General features: G+C 45.3%; 1 protein-coding gene across 1 annotated transcript in view; it reads right to left on the bottom strand.

Annotated features, from left to right (window-relative positions):
* The window catches only part of GGA2 (golgi associated, gamma adaptin ear containing, ARF binding protein 2), a 65,443-nt gene that overhangs the window by 13,603 nt on the left and 26,886 nt on the right, over window positions 1-24,954 (bottom strand). The window contains exons 6-14 of the mRNA XM_069209669.1: window positions 23,703-23,803; window positions 21,259-21,339; window positions 19,348-19,485; window positions 18,732-18,813; window positions 16,031-16,156; window positions 12,784-12,933; window positions 11,564-11,619; window positions 8,008-8,156; window positions 1,207-1,409 (exon numbers count right to left, since the gene is read on the bottom strand). Coding sequence (XP_069065770.1) covers window positions 1,207-1,409; window positions 8,008-8,156; window positions 11,564-11,619; window positions 12,784-12,933; window positions 16,031-16,156; window positions 18,732-18,813; window positions 19,348-19,485; window positions 21,259-21,339; window positions 23,703-23,803 — 1,086 coding nt within the window. The remainder of the gene's footprint in view (window positions 1-1,206; window positions 1,410-8,007; window positions 8,157-11,563; window positions 11,620-12,783; window positions 12,934-16,030; window positions 16,157-18,731; window positions 18,814-19,347; window positions 19,486-21,258; window positions 21,340-23,702; window positions 23,804-24,954) is intronic.

The following is a 24,954-nucleotide window of genomic DNA, read 5'->3' as shown; positions in this document are numbered from 1 at the left end:
AATAGGTCAAGCCTTGGCAAGAAAGCATTTTTTTAAATTAATGTATTTTTTGCTGTCATATGCATTATGCAAAACAATTGGCAAACATAAATAATATAGAAATAAAGGAGTGGGACACCGCCGTGGTATGGACGTGCACTCCTTTTCAGGTGCCAGTGCATATGCGATTAGGAAAAATTGAGTCACTTTCATTAATCCATGGTGCATGTTGCAGTAGCTGGAAGAAAAGAATGAATGCAGTTGAACAGAGCAATGGACAAAAAGGACTGACTATAAGACCTTCAATGAATGCATACATGAATGTATTTTCATTATGATTTTTCTTGTCTAGTCTGAGATTGGCGAATTAGCAAAGCTGTCAGTAGGACAGATCTAAAAACCAAAAAAAGGAGGGTCATCCTGCCACTTTCCCCTATCTATGACTGGGATTTCATCCCACTTCCCATTTCTTCCCTAAGTATGCAGCTCTTCTCCCAGAGCGAAAACACACCTTCAGCAGACATAGCGAAGATCAACTGCTCTGTCAGGTTCACAAATCTTTAGTTGACATGGCAGGGATCTGCGACGCGGCTTGGAGGGAGGCCTGGAAGGTGGTGAGAGGTAATGTCACAGCATGTGCCTCTGCTTCCAGCAGAGACATGGAGACCCCGGGCAGACAGGGGAAGACGAAGAGGCCACTACTCAACACTCGCCATGTCACAACTTACCTTGAGGCTCTGGAGAACTGTATGAGGCAGGTCCGGGGGCGGGGCTGGTAAGATTGACTCTCCACCACATTCACGCGCAGGGACGCCACAAAAGTAACCAACCTACCGGCTGCTCACTGTTGTGGCATCACTGAAGTGAATAATTATGAAAAACATTCTTGTGTGGCTAAAACTAGGAGCCGAAAGCCACAATGTATTTATGGTCTTGACCCTTCTAATTTGTACTCTCTAATCCTTGTTCCTATTCTGTTTCTTGCCTGCTTGTTCCTGGCGAGAGAGCTAAATAAATCCAGTACTACAAATAAGGGAATGTTTTCATAAGGAGCAATGTCTGAAGGCTTCATTGGCACTAATAAATCTTGCTTTATATCCTAGATTTTGCAACAATTGCTGGTGTGTGCATCACTTCCTGAGCTCAGGTGACATTCAGATACACCTCTCATAAGTAACTCCCTCGGTACACTTTTGCATCATTGGCACAGCGTGGCATCTCACTTACTAGGTCGGATGGACTCTAACGGGATGAAGAGGCTGTCCAGGGAGGCATCGAGGGAGGTTGGCGACGACACTGCAGGGACTGGCACCTGTTGACGAGATCCCCTTGGAGCCACTGTACTCCAAGAATTCTTTTCGAACTGGGGCTGCATCTCCATGTTGTGACCAGGCAGGTCAAGTGGGGACAATCTATCCCCAGAACAATTTCTAAAAACAAATAAAAATGCAGGCAAAAATGAGAGACTATGAGTGTGCCCGAAAACTACTTTTAACTCCCAGGTTCACACACATCCATGGCGTTGCCAGTGTATTGTTCAAATGGTCCGTGAACTTCTCATAAGGAATAAATGCAATTAATGGATATATTGGTACTTTAAAGAAAGAAAGAAACCAGCTATTTACCTCTAAAAAATAGTTTCTTGCCTTAGTTATGGCTTCACATGGTCTGCATACCTCTTCTATTTAGTTGTTGGTTGGAAATGTGCAACTTGTTTGTCACAATTACCTCTTATTGCACGTCTTAACAAAGTACATGTATGTAATAAGATCCCAGAATGCTGTTGATGAGTGGTCCACCACACCCAGGCGACAGTGCTGCCTTTACATCATGTTTCTGCGTCTCTTCTATCGCTGTATTTGTTTACAGCAGTTTGTTTTCAAATTATGATTAACCAGGTCCCAAATATTGCTCCAGATAAGGCCCTGTTTTTGCAGTGATTAAATCTATCATAAATACACATGGACCGTTAAAAGGGTGCTGGAAAAGTCTACTTATGTACTTAGGCCCATATTTACAAGTGGCCTGTACTGCCAGTGCGTCACTGTTTGTGATGCAAAGGTGGCATGGGCTGCATACCCATATCTACGAGGCCATGCAAAGCCACTTTGCATGGCTTTACTTGGCCTTGTAGATATAGAGTAAGGCAAAGCAGCACAAATTGCTGCCTTGCCTTGCTTTGCATCAGGGAGGCATTTCCATGGGTTCCAGGCAGGTGTTCCCACGCAACATCTATGGATTTTGACACATTCTGAGATTTACAAGGTTTGGTAAACCTGAGAATGCGTCAAAAGGCTACGACTGCCCAGGGGTGGCTTAAGACTGACGCAACAGGGAGATATATCTTTATTTATTCCCGTTTCCCCTCTTTCTATGTGTGCTGCATTCTGCAGCACACATAGAAAGAGGAAATCGCCTCCTGTGATTCTTTTTGTGCAGGAAGGTGTCCCTTCCTGCACAAAAACAATCATCCTTACAAAGCAGGCACCCTTGCACCAGGTGTAATGGTGCCTGCTTTGGTGCATGGCTGAAATCTGCACCAGCGCAGGGGCAGAGGACAGAAATTAGCTGTATCTTGTAGATATGGCGCATTTCTGCCCTTTTCCCGTGGTGCAGGGAGACGCAGCAAGGCACTTGCTGCGCCTCCCTGCGCCATGGGCCTTGTAAATATTGCCCTTGATTTGAAGAAGGAGCATTTCGTAATACATTTTAGTAATCACTGGAAAGCTATGAATCCCTCATTATGTCAGTTGTAATGCAGTACTATTTTGCTAATTTATGCAAGGAACTCCAAGTTGCTACTCTGCTGAATTCTATGACATGAATGTTTTGTATTAATAGAATTGTTGCCTTGAAGCGTCAGGTTTCTGTCACCCGGGGGCGGTCGCGGTAGAGGGGGCCCACAGAAACAGACTGCAGGCGTGGACTAAGGGGCCAGTCTGACCGAATCAACAAGTGGGCTCAGGTCTCACAAGCCTGGGGTTGTAGGGACACTAGTGGTCCTTTTCCTCTTGTTCCAGGGAGTCCAGGTGCAGTGGACCGTCAGGTCTCTGTCTGCAGAGACAGTTGAGGTTGAGAGGGCCTGCAGACGGAGGATGCAAGCGCAGTCGGGAGGTTCACAGTGGGCGAACTCAAGGTGGGCTTTGTCTCTGGAGGTCCTGAAAACCACGTTGACACCGTTGGCCCACTACAGCTTGGACTAGGCGGCTCAAGTGCAGTGGGGATGTCCGGCATCAGATTTTGGCTGTCCGGGTCCTCACGGTTCTTCTTTGGTTGCCTGCAGATGCAAGGAAGCAGCTTCTCTGCTCCAAGTGAGTTCTTGGCGATTTGGGAAGCACTGGCAGCTCTCCTGGTTTCATGGAGGCTGCAGCGGCAGGACTGGGCAGTTGCTCCACAAGGGTCAGGTGCCGCAAGCAGGCTGGCAGGGTTGGCACCACATCAGTCGTGCTCCTCAGTTCTCGGGTGAGCAGGCTTCTTGTCCACTCTTTCTTTTGTGTGCAGAAAAGACCTGAGGTCCTGGCTTCAGAGGGTCCCCTAAATACAAACTTTAGGGCCATTAAGTGGAGTGAAGGGTAATAGTCAATTGACTACTTACCTTTGGGGTCACTACACCCCCTAGCTGAACACTTTCATTAGGGAGTAGGCATCACACTGTCCTAGAGTTCCTAATTCCACCACACACAAGATGGCTGAATTCTTAATTCTGTGTCCACTTCAAGTTGGTCACCTTAGGGGTGTGTTCAGCCTACAAATGCAACACTCCTCCTGCATAGTTAATTTTCCCACCCGTTCAGGTGCCAAAAGAGCCCTGGCCCAGGGGGGGTCGGAATCTCCATCTGAGGAGAGCCGGATCTACATACCAAAGGCGGTGAGCTCCTTTGAAGCTTCCTGTCTTGGAATGCAGATTTGTAGGTCATCCTGTTGGGAGGGGTGTGTAACACCCTGGCCAGAGCAGGCTTTGTTCCTGACCTCAAGAAGGCAAAGGCTCTCACCTTTGGGGCAGGCTGGATGGAACTAGCAGTTAGCCCACCAGCATTTGGTAGATTATCAGGAGGCACCTCTAAGGCACCTTCTGTGTGCATGTATTAATAAATTCATCACAGCAATCAGTGAGGGTTTATTAATATGAGATGTTTAATACCAAACATTCATAGTTTCAGTGAAGCCACTGTGTAGCTGAGGAAATCGTATTGACTAGTGTCCAGCACACGCATTTAGAATGGCCTCCCTGTTAACTTACTATGTCTAAAAGTTGACAAAGACATTGCAGGGGCATATTTGCTCATGCATATATGCCCTCGCCTATAATATAATTCACCCTGCTTTAGGGATATAGGGCCCGCTTTAGGGGTGACTTATAAATAGTACAGGCAATGTTAGGGGACATGGCACACAAGTGTGTCATGTTGTGTTTTCACTTTTTTGGGCACCCTGCCACGCAGTCCGCAGTGGCAGTCTGCATGAGTTTGGTGCGGGTCCCTTAGAGCGGCATAAGTTATGCTGCAGCTCTTCAGTACCCAGACCCTACGTACCATTTACTAGGGATCTACAGGGGTAATAAAGGGCCTGGCCACTTGGGGATCAAGTGACCAGGTGTCCTGCTTTGGGGAAGGTACTTGGGACCTGGTTAGCAGGAACCCAGTGCACTTCAATCAAAGTTGCATCCAAAACCAAGAAAAAGGGGGTGGGGGGGCTTCTGCAACCAGAACCCAGTTCTGTACACTATTTTACTTCTTTTCTGATTTTTCTGACACTATATTTTTTGTTCTATTACACAGACTATAATACAATGTCCATTCATCTTCCTGTCTATTATTTACTCTGACCCTATATTTCATGCAGATTTTCTCAACTGCAGTCTCGTATGCCTGGAAAGTATGAGTCTCTTGGGTTCTAAAATCAGTCATCTTTCCCTTTTTTATCGCAATTGCAGCATAAACACTTTCTTTGCGTTTGAGTGATAGACCACCCTCTCACACAACACTGTGTGCTTTCCAAGATGCAGGGTTTTTATGTAACTGATTGTTTTCTTACACTATCCACATCATATGGAGCTAATGCTGGCACTACCTTGGTAAGGAAGTTGCTCTGCCTTCTTTCCTATCTTCAGCATGGGCTCTACCCAGGTCACAATGCTCGTGCTAGTATAAAAAAAACCCTAACTCTTCCAGGATGATGTTTCCTTACATCCATTCTTCCCTGTGTGGGTCACAGCATATTTCGGCACGTGCCGTTACGTTACACAGTCTGTACATTTAGTTGTATAATGCAGTCATAGGTCACAAACGTGAGTAAGCATGTTACATAGATTCTAAAATTCCAATGTAATAACCGCAATACTAAGTCATATCATTTGTGACATCTGTGCAAGCCACCTGCAGTTCTTGGGATAGTACCCCCGGTTCACGCGACCAGTGTGGATGATAGAAATTACCAGCCTCTGTACACTCCAGTTCTGAGTTGAGTAGCTTGGTTTTAAATGCTGTAATAAAGCCCAGTGTTTATGCAGGTCCTTGACTCCAGGCCTGAGTCCCATAGTTGCAATAATACTCTCTGATTATGCAAGTCCTTTCCTCCAGGCATGGTTCTCCTAGTTGCAATAATACTCCCTAGTTGTGCAAGTCCCTGACTCCAGGCATGGTTCTCCTAGCTATAATAATACTCTGGGGTTGTGCACGTCCTTGACTTCAGCCCCGCATCCCATAGTCCTTGACTCCAGACATGGTTCTCCTAGCTATAATAATACTCTCTGGTTGTGCATGTCCTTCACTCCAGGCATGGTTCCCCTAGCTATAATAATACTCCTTGGTTGTGCAAGTCCTTGACTCCAGGCCTGCATCTCTTTGTCCTTGACTCCAAGCATGATTCTCCTAGCTATAATAATACTCCCTGGTTGTGCAAGTCCTTGACTCAAGGCCTATGTCCCATTGTCCTTGACTCCAGGCATGGTTCTCCTAGTTATAATAATACTCTCCGATTATGCAAGTCCTTTCCTCCAGGCATGGTTCTCCTAGTTGCAATAATACTCCCTGGTTGTGCAAGTCCCTGACTCCAGGCATGGTTCTCCTAGCTATAATAATACTCTGGGGTTGTGCACGTCCTTGACTTCAGCCCTGCATCCCATAGTCCTTGACTCCAGACATGGTTCTCCTAGCTATAATAATACTCTCTGGTTGTGCACGTCCTTCACTCCAGGCATGGTTCCCCTAGCTATAATAATACTCCCTGGTTGTGCAAGTCCTTGACTCCAGGCCTGCATCTCTTTGTCCTTGACTCCAGGCATGATTCTCCTAGCTATAATAATACTCCCTGGTTGTGCAAGTCCTTGACTCAAGGCCTGCGTCCCATTGTTCTTGACTCCAGGCATGGTTCTCCTAGTTATAATAATACTCTCCGATTATGCAAGTCCTTTCCTCCAGGCATGGTTCTCCTAGTTGTAATAATGCTTTCTGATTATGCAAGTCTTTGACTCCAGGCATGGTTCTCCTTGTTGTAATAAAACTCTCCGGTTTTGCAAGTCCTTGACTTCAAGCATGGATCTCCTAGTTGTAATTATGCTCTCTGGTTGAGCAAGTCCTTGACTCCAAGCATGGTTCTCCTAGTTGTAATAATACTCTCTGGTTGTGCAAGTCTTTGTCTCCAGGCATGGTTCTCTTACTTGTAACACTACTCTCTGGTTGTGCAAGTCCTTACCTCCAAGCATGGTTCTCCTAGTTGTAATAATACTCTCCGATTGTTCAAGTCCTTATCTCCAGGCATGGTTCTCCTAGTTGTCATAATACTCTCTGGTTGTGCAAGTCCTTGTCTCCAGGCCTGCATCCCATTGTCCTTGACTCCAGGGACGGTTCTCCTGATTGTAATAAATCTCTAGGGTTGTGCAAGTCCTTATTTCCAGGCATTGTTTTCTTAGCTATAATAATACTCTCTGGTTGTGAAAGTCCTTGACTCCAGGCATGGTTCTACTAGTTGTAATAATACTCTCTGATTGTGCAAGTCCTTGACTCCTGCCCCGCATTTCATAGCTGTAATAATACGCTCTGAGTATGCAATTCCTTGACTCCAGGCATTGTTCTCCTAGTTGTAATACAACTCTCTGGCTGTGCAAGTCCTAGACTCCAGGCATGGTTCTACTAGTTGTAATAATATTCTCTGATTGTGCAAGTCTTTGACTCCAGGCATGGTTCTCTTAGTTGAAATAATACTCTCTGGTTGTGCAAGTCCTTGACTCCAGGCATGGTTCTCCTAGTTGTAATACAACTATCTGGCTGTGCAAGTCCTAGACTCCAGGCATGGTTCTACTAGTTGTAATAATACTCTCTGATTGTGCAAGTCCTTGACTCCTGCCCCGCATTTCATAGCTGTAATAATACGCTTCGAGTATGGAAGTCCTTGACTCCAGGCATGGTTTTACTAGTTGTAATAATACACTCTGATTGTTAAAGTCCTTGACTCCAGGCACGGTTCTACTAGTTGTAATAATACTCTCTGGTTGTGCAAGTCTTTGACTCCAGGCATGGTTCTCTTAGTTGTAATAATACTCTCTGATTGTTCCCTTGACTCCAGGCATGGTTCTACTAGTTGTAATAATACTCTCTGATTGTTCAAGTTCTTGACTCCAGGCATGGTTCCCCTAAATGTAATAATACTCTGTTTTTGCAAGTACTTCACTCCTGCCCAGGGTGTCGTAGCTGTACTAATACTTGCTGGTTGTGTAAGTCGTTTACTCCTACCCTGGGTCCCATAGTTGTAATAATACTCTGTTTACTGAGGTCCTTGACTCCAGCCCTCCGGCTCACAGTTGTGTAAACAACCTCCATTCAATGCATGTCTATTTATTGCAAGTCTAATGTCTTGTACAAGACACAGCTGGCTGGTGTATGTCATTACTAATATCTCCTCAAGCATCATTGAGCCTCCTTAGGTGAAATGCTGCTAGTGCAATATGATTTCTTAAGATACAATAATAACATACGTTTGTATTAGTGTAAACATCATATCACACTTACACAGTGCAGACATATCTCTCACCTGAGCTCCAAGTGGCATGGAGGAGGCAGCGTTCCAATATCCAGTAACAGGCCTTTGTCCTGGTCACCGCTTCCTCCGAGGGGCCTCCCCCCTTTGGCACGGACCTGCGCAGAGGCGTGGGCACTAGGTAACCCATTCTGTGCCGCGAGCTGCAAAGCAATGATCGTTTTGAAATGAAACGTGAGGGTTCGGTTCAATTCTGAAGCACAGGAATCAGGTGGGAGGAGCAGGCGAGGGTAGTAGATAATCCGTACTATCCCAAGGGTCTGGTACAGGAGATACATAAGCTCACCCTCCCACCTCAGAGGAAGAGAATTAACAAGAACACCAGGGAGATAAGACCCGGGGGTCAGAGGCGTCGTGAACCCCCCGCTTTAGCAGCCACAGCGGGGGTGGGATTCTTGATGGGCGTCTTCTACCTGCAACTCGGCAGATAAAGGCTCATTATTAATGTGAAACGGTGGGTGAGTGAGAGTGAACGGATGTATGTGAGGATGGAGATACGAGTGAAAGGGTGGGTGGAGAGATGGACGATGAATGCATGGATGAGTGAAAAGATGGATGGATGATTGAAAGGGTAAATGGATAGATGGATGGGTGGACGGGTGGATAGATGGATGGGTGGATGGAATTTTGAAAGGGCGAATGGATGGTTGGATGGCTGGATGTGTGAGTGAAAGGGTTAATGGATGAGTGAAAAAGTGGATGGATGGAAGGATGGATGAGTAAAAGGATGAATGGATGAGTGAAAGGGTGGATGGATGGATGATGGGGAAGAATGGGCATAAGGGTGGATAGAAGAGTGAACGGGTGGATGGAAGAGTGAAAGGGAGAATGGATGGATGGATGGATGAATGAAAGGATGATGTAAGGATCAATGAGTGAAAGAATGGATGGATGAGTGAAAGGGAGGATGCATGGATTGACGGATGAAACGGTGGATGAATGTTGAGTGAAAGGCTGAATTGATGGATAAGGGAAAGGGTGGATGGATGAATGAAAGGATGGATAGCTGAGTAAAAGGGTGGATGGATGGATGGAGTGAAAAGGTATATAGATGGGGGAGCGAAAGGATGGATGGATGGTGGGATGGATGAGTGAAAGGATGGATGGATGGGTTGATTGGTGGGTTTCATGGATACATTTGGAGATGGACGGATAAGATTAGTTAAGAATGGGCAAATGAATGAACAGAGGGTCGGAATGATGAAAGAATGAAATCTGGATGAAAGACTAAATTGATAACAGAATGTAAATGCGAAATGGTGGATATCAGTGCATGGATGGAAGGATTTTATCAGACTTTCCCACCAAGGATGGCTTCCAAAAATGTCATACAACTTCTCCCGTAGCCGTGGGAGCCACAGTTTCTCTTCCTCACATGAGCTGTCGGCACAGAGTTGCTTACAATGCTCCTATTAGTCTAACCATATGATCTGAGCCAGAGTGAGGTCTGCTGTAGCCTGTGTGCAGAAGTTTGACCCAAAAGCATGGATAGAGGCCTTGCATGAAAACATAAAAATAAAGAACCTTACATGCCATGCAGGAGCCAAATTCACACACGAAGAAGTGAACGTGACGTCATTCGGGAAGAACCATTTCATGGGGTAAGTACAAGCCAGTTTCCCAAGGAACATTTTATCACGAAGGACCAGGGCTTACAAAAAGCTCCCTGGTTTACCAGATGCACCATATCTGGCAGTAAGCACCAGACCATTTTGGACACAACAGAACACAGGAAGCAAGTGTCTCTTGTGGAAATAACAGGCGATACAGATGTAGTATTCCAATCCATACAGGAAATAGACAACACAGGAAGTACCGAGCCTTATAGTCAGGTGCAACCAGCAGAACAAACACCTCTACTAAATTACCAAGCCATGCAGAAAACATAAAGGTTATTAGAAGCACTAGATTAGTGCTGGGGCACTCGGGGATCGCCCTTCCATACAATAAGCATCAAGCCATACAAGAATTGACCAGGCAATACAGAAAGCAGCAGACCACCAACCAATACTAGGTTATTCAGGAAGCATTGGCATAGACAAGAGCACCAGTCCATATACTAAGTGCTGTTTCATACAGCCTGGTAAATCTTTGCAGGTTCCTTTGTTATTTGTATGAAATAGTGCGAAGTCGACCCTGAGGTACTGGAGCGCTTTACATGAGCACCAGTTACATTACAAAAGGAAACATTCATTTTTTCAAGCACTGGGAGATTAAGTGATTTGCCCAGAATCACAGGATGTTGAGACGACACCCAAGGTCGAACCTAGTTCCCCAGCTTCAAAGTTGACACCTCTGGTTTACACCACATCCTGTTTCTTAAACTTTAACTCCTGACAGCAACACAGAAATAATTATCTTGAATTCATGTCAGTTTCTTTGTGGATTTTCCATGAACAGTTCCTTCTACTGTCCTTCCTATAGATTATGTTGTGTTCTAGTTAAATTTCGACTCAAAATTATTGTGTGCCAATGATTTAGTATGGTCAAATTTTTGTGACTACAAAAACGTGATGGGCAAAACGTTTCGAGGGTAAGTGTACTTTTTTAAACATATTTTCAGGAACATCGAGGTTTAAATTATAGTGTACTTTGTAGTTTTTATGTTATGTTTTTATTTGATTGTTTATGTTATTTGCAAATTAATTTTACATTATTTTTAAATAATAATATAATGAGGTATCTTGTTTCGGGTTGTTAGGTTTACTACACAGGAAGTGTCAGACACAATGTGCAAGGGTAGACAGGAAGCAAGAGTCCTAATTTGCCATGCCGAAGTCACAAATGCTCAAAGCAACCCACCAGTTACCATCCCACCTGAAGGTGGCAAGCCCTCCTCTTGGAAATAGAAGTTGACAAGCTCTTTTCTTTAAAAAAGAAAACGCCAAACGTCAAATGATGGACCTGTCCTTATGCAAGACCTGCACAAACTTAAGCTACCTTGTTGATACCTCGGTTTTCTGGTGGCTTTTTTGGGTCAGATGAGTAGTGGGTGTAAGGTTGCTTTATTTTGATAGTTTCGAGGTCAGTGTGGTCCAATAGACATAACAGTTTGTGGGGTGTTTTAGCACTAAACTGTGGTCGAAATACAGACATGCAGAAATATTGTCTCAACAATATCGACCATCAATATATCATCAAGGTAAATAGATGAGTTAAAACGAATAAATCTACACTTAGCTACATTTACTAACCTTGACAAGAAAATGGCATTTGATATTGTAGACAAAATGTTTGTGAGGTTGATAATGTTCACCATTCAGTGATGTACACCCCCCTCACAATCAGTAAAACATTTGTTTACAAGTGATTGCAAGCCAATGCAAAAGGTATAAACAAAAACAGCATCCAGCTGACTGGTCCATACAATAGTGCCAACTAACCCCACAACCATCATATGGTGCTATGTAGCTATAGTAGCTTTCACTTCCAGGGAGAAGTCTCCAGATCCTACAGGTATTTCAGCCATGGCATGTGTGTCTTTTCTAAACATTGTATTTATGATTGGCCTGGAAAAGGGCTTGAAATGAATAGGTTCTCGCCACCTCACCTGTGCAGGTGCAGAGTCCGGGGATGCCATCTGGAAGGCCGGGGAGTCTCTTAGCTCTATGAGAGAAGAGTAACACATGAAAAAGGAACAAGATCACCTTCCTACCTGCCTTCAGGGGGCCCCCATTCATCCCAAGGCCAGTTATTATCTGTGAGATGTGAGAGCCTCATGGGCCCAGCATCATATTCTGCCGGGTGCACCGCCCTTTGTGTCATGCCTCTGACTTCTGCTTTCAGATAGAACAAGTAGGCACACTTCTCACCACAAGCAATGAACATACAACACATGCAAGGGGTGTGTGAAGCAGGTATGAAATCCACTGTTTAGTATTAGATCACAGATCAGGGTGAAAGGGATTTCAAGAAACATGGCACAGAACAAGATGAGATTCACGGATGAACACGACAAGTTGCGATCACACTTCCGTCTCCTTTCCCGTTCTAGAAGGACTGAAAATCACGCTACTCAATAACAACCAATCTAAAAGCCTCATTGAGTCCCCCTGCAGATAAGCATGGTGTTCAAGATCCTCGCAACCTGATGTCTACTAGAAACCGGTCCCAAGTACTGCCAAAAGGGAGATTAAAAAGTACCAGTTCTCCCACCCACTACACTACACTCTTCTGAAGAACACCTGGTGTCTGGCCCTGCATCTGACGCAAGAGATAGAGTGGCAAATATTTAGCAGTAATGCCACCTTATCTCTGGAACAATTACCCATAGACATTTGCATCACACTCACTCTAGCTCTTCAGTGGCAAATACCCACCTCATCTCACATTATATTCAGACTCTAGAGAAAACAAACACACACAAAGACATGAACATACTGTAAACTGAACGCAATATGTATTCTAAATGGAAATGTCTGACGTAGACAATACTTATGGCACAACCTTTGAGAGCTTTTTAGCATCCGCATGTCTATGCCACAGTTAAGAGGGAATACTGTACCAATGAACTTAAAACCCAAACCTTACTTGGATGCCTGGTCTATGGGTTGACCTCACAGCCTCTCTCTGAAGCTCCTAGAAGCAACTGAGTTTTGTAGTGAGCCTCATACAAGCCAATGAACATGAATGTAAACAAGCTCATTGAGAAGTCTTCAGATCGGCTGCAGGTTCAACAGCCTCAGTCATTAAACATAGGTTTCAGGTCATCGTATTTCACACTTGGAAGGGATGGACACAATAGCAGAACGCTAGGGATGCAAGGCTCACCTAAGGAGAGGAACTCTTCCTCCAGCACACAGATGGAGGGCACGCTTAGGAGCGCCGGGCCTGCTGTCCGATGTCCTACCTCCTCCAGGCCATCCAGTGAGGTGAAATCGATTAATCTGTAGCTCCGGGTAACTTCAGGGCCTGTGTTTTCTGCGCAAATAGGAAAATTAAGTGACTACCCACAAAAACCATTCACACATCCCGTCGATGTCTCTCTGGACATCCAGAAGCTCCTGAACACGACACAACATAGTCTACACAGAAAGCATGAATGGGGCAGTGACATGAAGTGGAGTATACAAAGGCGTGGAGATGATTGGCATTAGCAAGGGAAAGGTTGATTATCAATGAAATGGGAGTTCTATTATTTCCTTTTCCATTTTAAGCAGACCTACACTTTTTTTGCAATGTTGTTACATAGTCCCTTTCCGGGTCATTGTTTCACCTGTGCTCCTCAAAGCTGGCAAGCACGTAAGATGTGACATGTTTCAAGCAATGTCCTCCTATCACCATCCCTCGACTCCCTGCCCACATCTTCCTGGTCAGAGTTCCACTATTTTGTGTTGCACTTTCAGCAGGCTATCATATATACATGAGGCGATGTGGGCACAAACAAGAGCCAGTGTGGTGACTATGCATATTATATTCCTATGGCTCCACCAGACTCCAGGGAGAAGGTTTGTGGATTAGGGACTAGCTTGGTGCTGACCACCCACTTTTCCTTATGATCAAGGAGTAGGACCCCAGATAAATTGTTCTTTTTAGTGTTGACTCATTGTCCATTGCTGACTTTTTGTGTTGCCTGAAGTTGACTGCATATGGACTCCTCATTATGCCTTTCCATCTCCCATCACGATGAAAGTTGCAGAGATGGACATGAGCTAGAAAGCCCCAGGCAAACCTACCTGCCAGTTACTTGGGTCAGTTTGGTGGTTGCCAAGGGACCTATCCGCTCTCCCAAAGCACCCTGTATACCCCAGCTCTGTGGATATGAGCCGGATCCCTGCACAATAGGTCACAGATAGTGGGTGACTCCTTTCATTCTCTCTTTAAAAAACTCTTAGAACATTCTCACTTCAGGCACACTCAGTCCTTCCTTTGCAGGACTTCACTGAAAAAATCTCCAGTAGGGGCCATCATTCACATCATACCCTGCTCGCGGCGTAGGCATGTATTTTGTCACTCGAGATTTCTATGTCTCTCCCACTTTGGTACATCATCTAACTGTAGGCTGAGTGAATGGCATGCAGATACCCTCATATGTCATACAAGAGGGCAGAGGTGCCCGCAGCTGCAAGAACCCAGAATCTGTCTTCCAGTTGCAGTCTACCTAATGGTTTCCGCTCTCTGACTTGATATTCTCAGCGATCACAGGTAAAATGAAACGGAGTATGGGACTGCCTTTGTCTTCTTCACACAATTTGTTTCTAACAGGAAGAAGTTTCAACTTTACTTTGTAGATATTGGTGACTTTCATCTAATGGCAGACATTCCCGGGCAGGTGGTTGCCATGTATTAAGAGACACATGTTAGCAACAACTGTCTTTGCTAAACTTATGGGAGCAGCAGCTTGAGGAAGTCATTTTTGACCAGGAGAGACTTGCAGACTTGAAAGTGTCTGTTTCTGGCCCTTCTCATTTTAGCCTCCCACTAGACTTATGAACAAATTGAAATTAACTTCGATTTAAGAAGTTCTCCTGTCACATCAGGTCTACGTGGTGCATCATTGATGAATTCTCTTTTCAGAAATGCCGCCTGGAGGTTTCTGAAATCTCCAAGTTATTTCCTGCACTGCCCTCCTAGACCATTGGCATGGACCCTTGGTCCTGTCCTCTACTAAATCCATTCAGGTTGGGGTGCATTCTTCTGATGTGGGAAGGATCTCTTTATTACAGATAATCGAAGATATCGTTTTAAGTTGGTTGGTGCAATGTTTTAATTAATGTTTTGGCCAAGGTAAAACCCTTTGCTACATCTGGCCCTATGTGATCTACAACAGTGCGTGCTGCAAACTGCCATTTGTGGGCTTTGCTGTATGTATCTTGGAAGGTGAGCCCTAACGTGTTTTGTTGCAGAATGGTGTCTGTTGTGTTCTGGTGAATACTGCTATTTTGAGCAGGGAGATCCCCAAATGTAAGGCATATCTGTGCTACGTTGGATGTATGCTAAATATTATGATGAATCATGTTTAGTGTTTGTGTGTTGATTCTTGGTGGTGAGAGCTGTTAACATATTGTTCATGTAATGTTGTGAATGTTATGTATTTAGCCCTGTTGTGTAAATCAATAGATTATTATTTTAAGTAACCCTTCTAAATCCTTAATTAATGTCTTTCAGGGGATGTGCCCATGAGTTGGTTGATGACTCGGTGTGGCCTCTATGCCTGGAATCATGTAATTGGGACAGAAATGCACAATACACTGAAAGTGTGTTTCACATTGCTCATGCTTATATGACTTCATTCATATTACAGTCTGAGGTCTCAAAACGTATCCAGGCTAAACATTTATGGTCAAGTACCAAATCTGGGATTAGAACTAAGGTCTCTATTTTACAAGATCAGCTATTAGTAAAGAGTGCGTATGCCAAATGGGACAACTTTGTATATGCCTGTTCAATATCATTTTTTTTTAAAGTTTGCCAAATTCATATACTTCAAGAAGTTATTAATTTTTCATAAAGAAATTTTGAGAGCAAAATCTGACAAAAAGTATTTTCTACACAACAACAAAAACATGCACAAACTGCTTTCAAGGACAGTTTTTTAGTTTTTTAATACACAAAAACCTGGCGGGGACAGTGGAGGAGGGGCAAAATCTCCAACAAAACTTCAAATTCAACTGCATCTGAAATTGCATAAATGTTACAAACCTCGCAACACTTCAGCAAGTTGAAAAGTTTTTGTCTTTGCCCAACTTCGCCGGAATTTTAATTTCACACATCCCAACATAGTAGACCACATCTCATGATTTGCTGCTGCCCGCCCCACACTCAGGCCTTCAGACGGTATGAGATGGGGATGGAGGGGCTTATGCCTGGATCACTGGAATGTACCTACCAAAACTCTTGAGATCCCTTAAACGTGTTCTTCTATTAAATTCATATTAATAAGTACGGCTAACATATTTTCTCCCATCTCGAGCCAAGGCATTACAATAGGCTTATTGAAAATCCTTATTGCCACTAAATTCTTGCAACCATCATAGCTTCACTTTATGTCTGTTGCTTTTAGCGGCCCACGTGGTACCTCTGGTATCTGATCCATCCGCTGGTGCCGGCCCAAGGCTTCGCCCTTCACAGCCTCTGCCCCCCACGATCTGCCGGTACATGGAGAGTTCCTGGGTCAGCTTATCATTCACCCGTAGAACCTCCGCTGAAGGGAAGAGAAACAAGCATGTCATATCAGATCTGAGCAGCAGAACAGCTGCGGCCTATCCTCACTAGCAAGGTCACATGCACCAGATCACACTCTGCGCTACCACACAAGGGGGGAGGATCCAAGCTCAAGAAGTCTTGACTCCCAAGACTGTGCTAGCCATGCTCACGAGTAAAAACAGTGATGTGTTTGCAGCGGCTATAGCATTTTCATTTTTAGAGCTGGTTTGACACAGCTGTTTTTATGGCTCATGTTTTTTAACAAAACCACAGAAATGCACTTATATATAAATAAATAACTTGGCTTTCAGTCAGTTCTATTCATCCATTTCCCTGTTAAGTGTCTTTCACATACTGTTTCTGCCGACCACCGCGTACAGCATGCGGCAGTGGGTCAGCCCACTTCAGCCACTGGCTCTCTTGAACTGTGAGAGATGCCATTTTCACCTGCTGGCACGCACAGCTGCGTTGGAAAGGTTTGCTTTTCGGGTTCAGGGCAAGTGTGCTTGGCAACTAGGTCACTTTTATTTTGAAATTTATATAAAGGTTTACCGAAAGTTTTTTGCATGTTGTATGTGTTGCAAAAAACCCAAATACAAAATGTGCATGCTTACCAAGGCTAGACCTATTGGCTTTGTCAATGCATGTTTTTAGGGTGGAGGCAGAAGGGGATGTTGTGCTCCATGTGACTGTCCCAGTCTCTCTACGTCACTGGGGATGCCATCTCTTCCTCATGGTAACTTCACAGTCTACTTCGCTCATCTATTGCGTCACTAATCTGACCTGCATGGACAGCTTTGGTTGGCTCCTAGCTTAGACCTAGTCATCCTCCTCCGCAACCACACACCTGGCTCATGTCTCTCCTCCCGCTGCACAGGCCACAACGCAGGCTGAGTTTGCTAGGACGATGGTGCAACGTTCTCCGTCGTCCCGAGTATGAAAAAGTGGAGTTAGGTCCCAGTGGGCATGCGCAGACCTCACGAAAAACTACTCTGTTGATACACAGAGGCAGGCTTGTGGCATCATCAGCAGACAACTGACTGGGGATTAACTGAGCATACAGGGCCCCCTACACCTCTTCACATCAAGGGCCAGGGTTTGGGTTCAGAGGTGTGGCAGGGTAGGGAAGGGTGAGCATCTCCCGGCTGCCACCTGTGTGTGGCACGTGGCATCTCCAGCTCAGTACACTGGCAGAAGCTCAAAACGGGGCCTTCCAAGTAAGGGACGTTTCCGCCTGTTAAGTGCAAACAATATCCCTCGGCAGAGTGCACGGAGCGTTTTCTCGCTGAGCCTTGAATCTTAGTAATAACACGCTTACAGATAGTGTATGCATCAAATCAGAGGCGTGTTTATTACACCGAGAGGAGTGCGAATGAGCAAAACACAAGCCTAGGTCAAAAGCACAAAAACTCTGAAATGTATTGAAAGTGCTGTACGATGAGGGGTTCGCCAAATACGTTTTTCATAAATAGCTTATTTATCGAATTAATGACATTTAAATATTGAACATAAAGTCAGATCAACTTAAATAAGACATTCAGTTAATTAATTATATGTATTTGAACTAATATAAACAGTTACGATTTCACAAAACACTTGAGAGGTTATAACAAGCTCAGATCATCAGTGCATTCCACATGCAGAATATGCACATTTCAGGGCCGTTTCAGGTCACTCTTGGGATATGATCTTATGACCGCCTCCAATGAGTTGGTCCATGATCATAATAGATAGGTCACTTGTCTGCGTGTCTCCTGGAGCTAAACTGGACAATGGGAGTGTCATAGACACATGCCATTGGCTGGGATTCTATCGGACCAATCACTAGAGCAACTACCAGAAGACCCAACTGACCCACTCCTGCATCAGGACCTTATCACTTGTACCCTTTTGCTTACTTTACTTCCAGACGCCGGTACTGAGCACAGCATGATGGAAGGGACTTATCTATTGTTTCCATTGTGCATCAAATCCGATTAAACCAATCCCAGGCTTCCGATTCTTGTGACGTCAGAGGCAACCCACTAACAGACAGTTTGTGCCAGTGCTCCAGAGCTCTACTCCTCCGCGAAAACACAGGGATGAGTCTGCAGCGCGTGCAACTAGAAGCGCGACCTCTCCAAAGATGGCCGAGGTAGGCTGCATCACCTGAGTCAAGGGGAAGGGAAAATGGAGCTAATAAAGGCTGTTCCACGCATTCACTGACAGCCAACGCCTCCAGTGGTACATGTCCAGGCCATATTTAGCCTTGCGCTTGAGAGAGACAGATAACCCTGAACATTAGCCGCACGGTCTCCCCTGTCCCCACATCTATCATGTGATGTCTGACTTTACCACAGGTAGGCCCCCCTCAGAGCTGAAATCTCAATTTTTTAAATGGGGAAAAGAAATACGAAAATAGATAAGATAAAGACCTCTCGTTTAGGATCAGTGTCATGGTGAGCGACTTACCACACAACCCACCAAGAAATGTCCCTCAACAGGCAGTTCGCAAGGAATTAAGCGCACATTTTGCCTGACTTCCAAAAAGTGGGATTTATGGGTAAAATTAAAAGTTGGTGTGCATGACATACCCAAAGCCTCATCATTATCAAGCGTGTCACTTGCCAGACGGAAGAGGGTGGGCCGCAGCTTCTCACAGCGCTCATACAGGTTCTGGTCAGGGAGAGGACAACATATCCTTGTTAGTACAGGTCCTTAGGTCCAAAAAGGCAAGAAAGATGCAGGTCTAGGAGAGGCTCAGTAGTGAGTCTCAAACTGATCTCTCTCTCACACACTCTCTCTATTTCACTGTCTCTCACACACACACACACATTGTGTCTCTCACACACACTCTCTCCTCTCTCACATTCTCTCTCTCTTTCTTTCCCACAGTACTGTCACTTTGCTGTAGCCACTAGCCACTAGCGACACAACGCTACACAGCATAGCTCCAAGCTTCACAGCAGAGAATCACCAGCAGCGTACTATATCCAACTGAAGAACACAACCAAGCAGCCCACAACAAAAAGTCCCTAAACACATGCTATCTGGACAGGAACATACCGTGAATCATCTGCTCTAGAACAGCACCTGAAGTAGTAGGAAAGGCTGCGTAAGGATGTGAGACCTTGCTGGCAGTGGTGATGCTAGCAGAGGGATGTGTTGTCACTTACCACTACCAGACACAAGCACACTTTTCTTCTTTACCTGCATTTCTTGGCGGTCGCCTGGCGAGACGCATCCCTTCTGGTACTTGCTGAGCTTCTCGGCCAGCAGCGTTGTCTGGCTCTGCACGTCGTTGATGGCAGCCACCCGTCTGGAGTGCTTCTCGTTCTTCTCCTGTTCCTGTGAAGGCAGAGAGAAATCAGCACTCCTGCAGCCTGCCCAGGTTAATACCTGCAAAGCCCTGCAAAAAGGTATGCGTGCAACCACCACAGGTCAAGAAGGTGGATGCATCACCAGGGTGGCGAAGGAGCGCAGCGGAGGAAGCTTCATCACTCATCAGCTCCATGTGTGCAGCACGCGCCACGGCCATAAGCTGAGAGCTTATCAAGAGAAGAGAAGAGAAGAGAAGATTTCCTCAGGCAGGAGATCAAGCAGTCACACTGCATCATTGCCAGACCTATGTGGAGCAGAGCAGCATGGAAGTCCTGACTATGGTTATTCAAATCCTTTCCTTGAGGAAGACCTAGCCAATGACAAAAAAGTTTAGAGACCTTTCACTGAATTTGAGCCAGGGAATGGATATCAAGCGATCTCTTTGTTACATCAAGCAGTAACAGAAGGTGTGATTTTAATTTATGGCTCAGGCGAGTTACTGAGCAGAAGTGCCTTGGTTTTGTACATGAAAGTGCTCATTCACGAATGAGAACTAAAAATTGAAACATTAACTTATAGGAAAGTATTTTACCCATGGATATCAGGGCGATAGAGGGTTGGTATTAACACCTAGGGTCAACCTGCTATTAAACAGTATACAACTTTAGGATGGCACAGTGAGATAAAGATTTTAGAGACAAGACTACTCTGATGATCATGCCACTTTGTAATAACACTCATATAAAAAATAGTTTTGTTAGTTTAAAAAAAGAGTAAAAACCTGGGTGTGATGGGCAAGCCGTTATCCTTTATTCCCTGTACACATCACAGTCATGCTGAAATTAGAAGTGCACAGGATGTGGAAGTAGATGCAGCCCCAGCGCCTGCAGGAACAGCTTACAAAGGCACTGAAAGCACAGGCCTCACCTACACATTTCCCAGCTTGAGCAAGACATTATTGTACCTCATCATTAACAGTGGTCCCCCAACTCCTGCACAGGTGCAGACCTCTCACCTCGCTTCTTGCGATTTGCCCTTTCTGGCCCCATATCTGAATCTCCCATCCATGACCCTCTATGAGTCACAATTACTGATGGTTCTGGGCCATCCTGTAACCTAACTCTCTGCAAATCTGTCCTCTGTGCGAACCAACCAATTTACTTGACTCCTGCCTTAGCTCTCTGACCTCATTTCACGCACATCATCTCTCAGTTCTCTCTTTCTTCTGCCTAGTTGACCAAGGCAGACCATGTGAGTCTTTCTGGCTCATCCTTCCTGTGGCCCTCTTTTCACTGAATTCTTTTTCCTTGCTTGTTCTTCCTTTTGCAACCCCCACCCCACCCCATGGAATTTGGGTGTATATTTCTGCCCACCCTTCTTGTGGACATCTCTTCTCTCACTGCGCTTGGGTCACTTTTCCAGACACTCCATTCCTGAGGCACACACACTTCTCATTAAGCGCAGGTCTATTTTTCTTGCCCCCACCAACCGCCCCCTTCCTGGGGTCATCTCTCGTCTCACTGGATGGAGAGTCTCTTTCTGGCTCTTAATATATATATCATATGTCATATCTCTTATCACTCCAGCATATCCCTCTTTCTATCTCACCGTCCCCTGGCCCTCTCTCCTCTCACTGCATGCAGGCTTCTTTTCTTGCCTCACCCTTCCTATGGACATCTCGCCCCATACTCTGCAGGTTTCTCTTCCTAGTTCTCTTTATCAGGCTCTTGTTCTGATTCCCCTTTTCTGTGCCATTTGCTCCTTCCACTCTCAGCAGTCCCCTTCCCCACTAGATTTTACCTCCTTTATTAGAGTCTTGATCAGCCTATTTGCTGCCTTCAGGTCTTCGGGGTGGTTACTCTTCAGAAGTCTCGCCAAGAGCTGAAAAAAAAGATTTGCAGCACTTCAGTACAGGACGTAATCATCAAACACTAACATCTTTGGATCAATGTCTGCCTGCGAATAGCCGGAACCCCCTGACTGAACACATAATCAAAAACCTAGACGAACACACACATGGGCCAATCACAATTGCAGGCGCTCTAAGCACGTGGTAAACGGGAGGGAGGCAATACAAGATGGCGCTGGGCAATGGAATGGTACTGATCCCCCCAACATGTAATGGGGCCCAGTGTATTTTAAATACATGCTGACACACTTTTGAAAAAAAGAATCAGAAAAAGGACCCAAAGTCTGTGATGGGGAATAGGCACGCTGGCCTAGGATTAGGAGTTGGCACGTGGTCCTGGACTAATAGTAGGGCTTGCACCTCTATACGTGATGCAGAATAGGAGAGGATGGTTCCTGACTCTTGACAGCTGGCATCAGAGTATAAACTCTTAGGTCTGTGACAGGTAATTCTGATCTTAGACCATAGGCTTAGCCTTTAGAACCTGGCGCTGGATTGGGAATGAAAGATAATACACTAATTCTGAGAAGTGGGTATTGTAGTTGTGGCCTGGCTGTGCGGTGGGGAATCAGAACATTAGCATCACTCCCCCCTGACAGGCACAGTGTACATTCTCTTTTCAGGCAGATCAGTCCCCTTGGGTACACAGGTCCTGCACCAAGGCATCATCAGACCTAGGGCCAGTCCAGATCAAGGGTGGGGTTCAGTATCTGGCCCAAGAGGTGCAAAGCCTTTCTGTTGTTTGTACGTAAATGATTTCCCTTTAATTAGTCTTTTTTGTCCTGACTGGACCTTACATTTATTAGCTGATATCTGCTGTGTTACAAAACAATCTGAGTTTCCAAACCCCTCCACTTCTAGGAGTAAGCCTTGACTACTCACATTTGCCACGCCAAGAGAGTCAAGTGCCTAAAGTGAGTCATATAAGGTAATGCCCTGCGACATCTATATTCCCCAAGACTACAGACCTCACATGAATTGTATGTCTTTGTGATCTGAAAGGCTTCAAAACCTCACTCTTCAAGCAGCATCTAGGCTTCATCAGAGAAGTACCCCTTGAATCCTCTGCATATTCATCACTCTACACAGCCCATCTTCCCTACCTTGTGGCCTACCCACTGCCACCAGCTGCTGTTTCACCCACAGACCTCCCACCCTCATATTGCCCAGAAACACTATACTACCAAAATATCGTGGCCAAAATATCAAGGACCAAAATATTGAGAAGGTAAGTGCATATAGGTAAGTACAGATTTACTGTTAACTCCACCTCTGCATACCTTGAAGATATTTGTCCACAAAATATTGGAAGCACAATGTTCTGGAGTCAATATTAAGATGCAATAACTATCACCCAGCACTGACTGCCATGATGCATTCTACCTCCAGCTTAGTGCCTCCAGACCTACCTACCATATTTTCTTACAGAATACATCCCCTCCTGGCTGACTTTTGTGAATCTCTCTGTTGGTTTGTAGTTAGGTTTGTGCTATACAAGCCCACATAAAAGACCTCTATAGATGTGGAAGCATAATGAGGCAGTCATGAGAGGGGGTGCAGCTGCATGCAAACAAGGCGGTTGTTTAGGGCAGGGAGAAGGAAGATAAAAAGGAGGCACATACACGGTATGCCTCCGTGAGGAGGCACACCTATGGTCAGTGCTTAATTTGTAAAGTAATTAGTGCCGGTGCTCAAACTGCTGCTCTTTGCAATTAAAAACTGGAACCATCAATAACAAGGGGGCATTGTCTTGAATCCACCTCATTCCTCTTTAATCCACCATCATACACTCCCTGCCACTTGAACTCACTCTTGCAGGTTCCTGCTGTCTCCCCTTATGAGGGTTTTTCTGCTCCTCCTCTTCCCCCTTCTCCCATTTGTGTGTTTTCTCCCATTTGTGTGTTTTTCTCAGCTCGGGTTGAAAGTCTGATGAGGAAAAATAAGTTCTGGCCTCCAAAATGAGTGCCGGGGGCTCCACCGGCCTCTACCGGCTCATATTAAGCCTGCCTATGATCATACATGGAAACAGGATGCAAATTTGGCTTGAGATAGTCTAGGGTTCATGGTGCATCCATTTTTGGACAATTACTTAAGATAGTGGTCCTTTCTGGTATTTGTAGTCTCTGCTTTCGTAGAACCAAATGGATTAACACACCACAAATCAATGTTCTGTAAAAATGAAGCCTGTAACTAGACATAGGGTGTCCTCTTATCATCTAGACACATGGCAAACGTGTCCAAGCAGTGAGTACCCACAAGAGCAGGAATACATCTAATAGCAAGCATGAGTGGAATCAGGCCTTGAAAGACATATGAGGAGCTGCCACACAGTCACCTGAGACTTCTCTTCATCATCAAAAATGGAATCCTTCGGCCGTGGTGACGGTGGTGGTAACAACTTGTCTCTGGGTAACTTGGGGTCTTTTTTAATAATGCCTAAAATCAGAAGAAATAGAAAAAAGGAAAAGATCTATGAACACAATACTTTTGTTTTTGCACCAGGAGCACACCAGAAATAGGCACACACCCTACTCCTTCTTTCTTTATTAATTCTGGTTCTTACTTACCCTGGTACCTCCTCTCTATGCCCAGCGCTCTCACGCTGTCTCCTCTGCTAGTTACCTTTCTCTCTCAGTGTCTCACTCTTTGCTGTGCTTCTCTCATTCTACCTGCCCCTGTCTCTCTTGCTCTCTCCCTGTCTGCCTCTGTCATTCCTCAGCTGTATTTCTTCTTCCTGTTTCCTTTGCCAGTCTGCACCTGTTTAAATCTGTCCAGCAGTAAACCTTACATCCTGCGCCCCCTCCCACAGTGGGTCCACAGGGGGTTAGGCTCCCCAAGCTATTCCGCATCCCATTTGACCTCCACCACAGTCCTCGGCTCGGTTGTGGTGCTGCGCCGCCTCCGGCCATCTCCTGGTATTGTTTCATTTATAGCTCTGTCTGTCAGTCTCTCCCTTAGCTCCCGCTTCACCTCCTTCCTCTGGAGCTCTGGAACTCCCTCCCTTTCTCTTCTCTCTTCCCCTTCAGCAGCACTGCACACGCTGCCTCCTTTCTTTCTCGGCAGATTTTCTTTCAACTTCATTTTCCAATCCCTGCAGTCGCCACGCTTGAAAAATAAAATCCTATTTTTATTGCTGAGCACTTTTCAAGCACAAAAAATAACTGCACAGCTCCTGGTCATCCGCACTACCCAGGCCTCTGCCGAAGTAACAAAGGAATAGATCATCCCTGGGATTCTTAGTGCATATGGATGCCACAGACATGGGCCACGGCTGGGAGTTCTAGAGAAGGTAAAAAATCTGGTTTTCTGAAACACACGTTTTTATAATACTGGGAATCATAGTCCTGTCCGCTTACATTAACCTGCAGGGGAAAGGCTGCAAGCGGGGGGCCAGGAGCGGATTTCCTATTTCCACAACCTTGTTCCACGTCCCTACTTCAATGAAATGTATCCATTTTGCCAGAAGGGCAGGGGCACCCAACTGGTAGATTCTAAAAATTCTGAGGCCAAAAACCACTATCCATCCCTGTCCACTTACATTAACCTGCAGGGGAAAGGCTGCAAGCGGGGGGCCAGGAGCGGATTTC

The sequence above is a fragment of the Pleurodeles waltl genome, chromosome 10, assembly GCF_031143425.1.
Source record: "Pleurodeles waltl isolate 20211129_DDA chromosome 10, aPleWal1.hap1.20221129, whole genome shotgun sequence".
NCBI lineage: Eukaryota > Metazoa > Chordata > Amphibia > Caudata > Salamandridae > Pleurodeles > Pleurodeles waltl.
The sequence above is the reverse complement of the archived record's forward strand: the minus strand, read 5'-3'. Positions and strand labels throughout refer to the sequence as shown.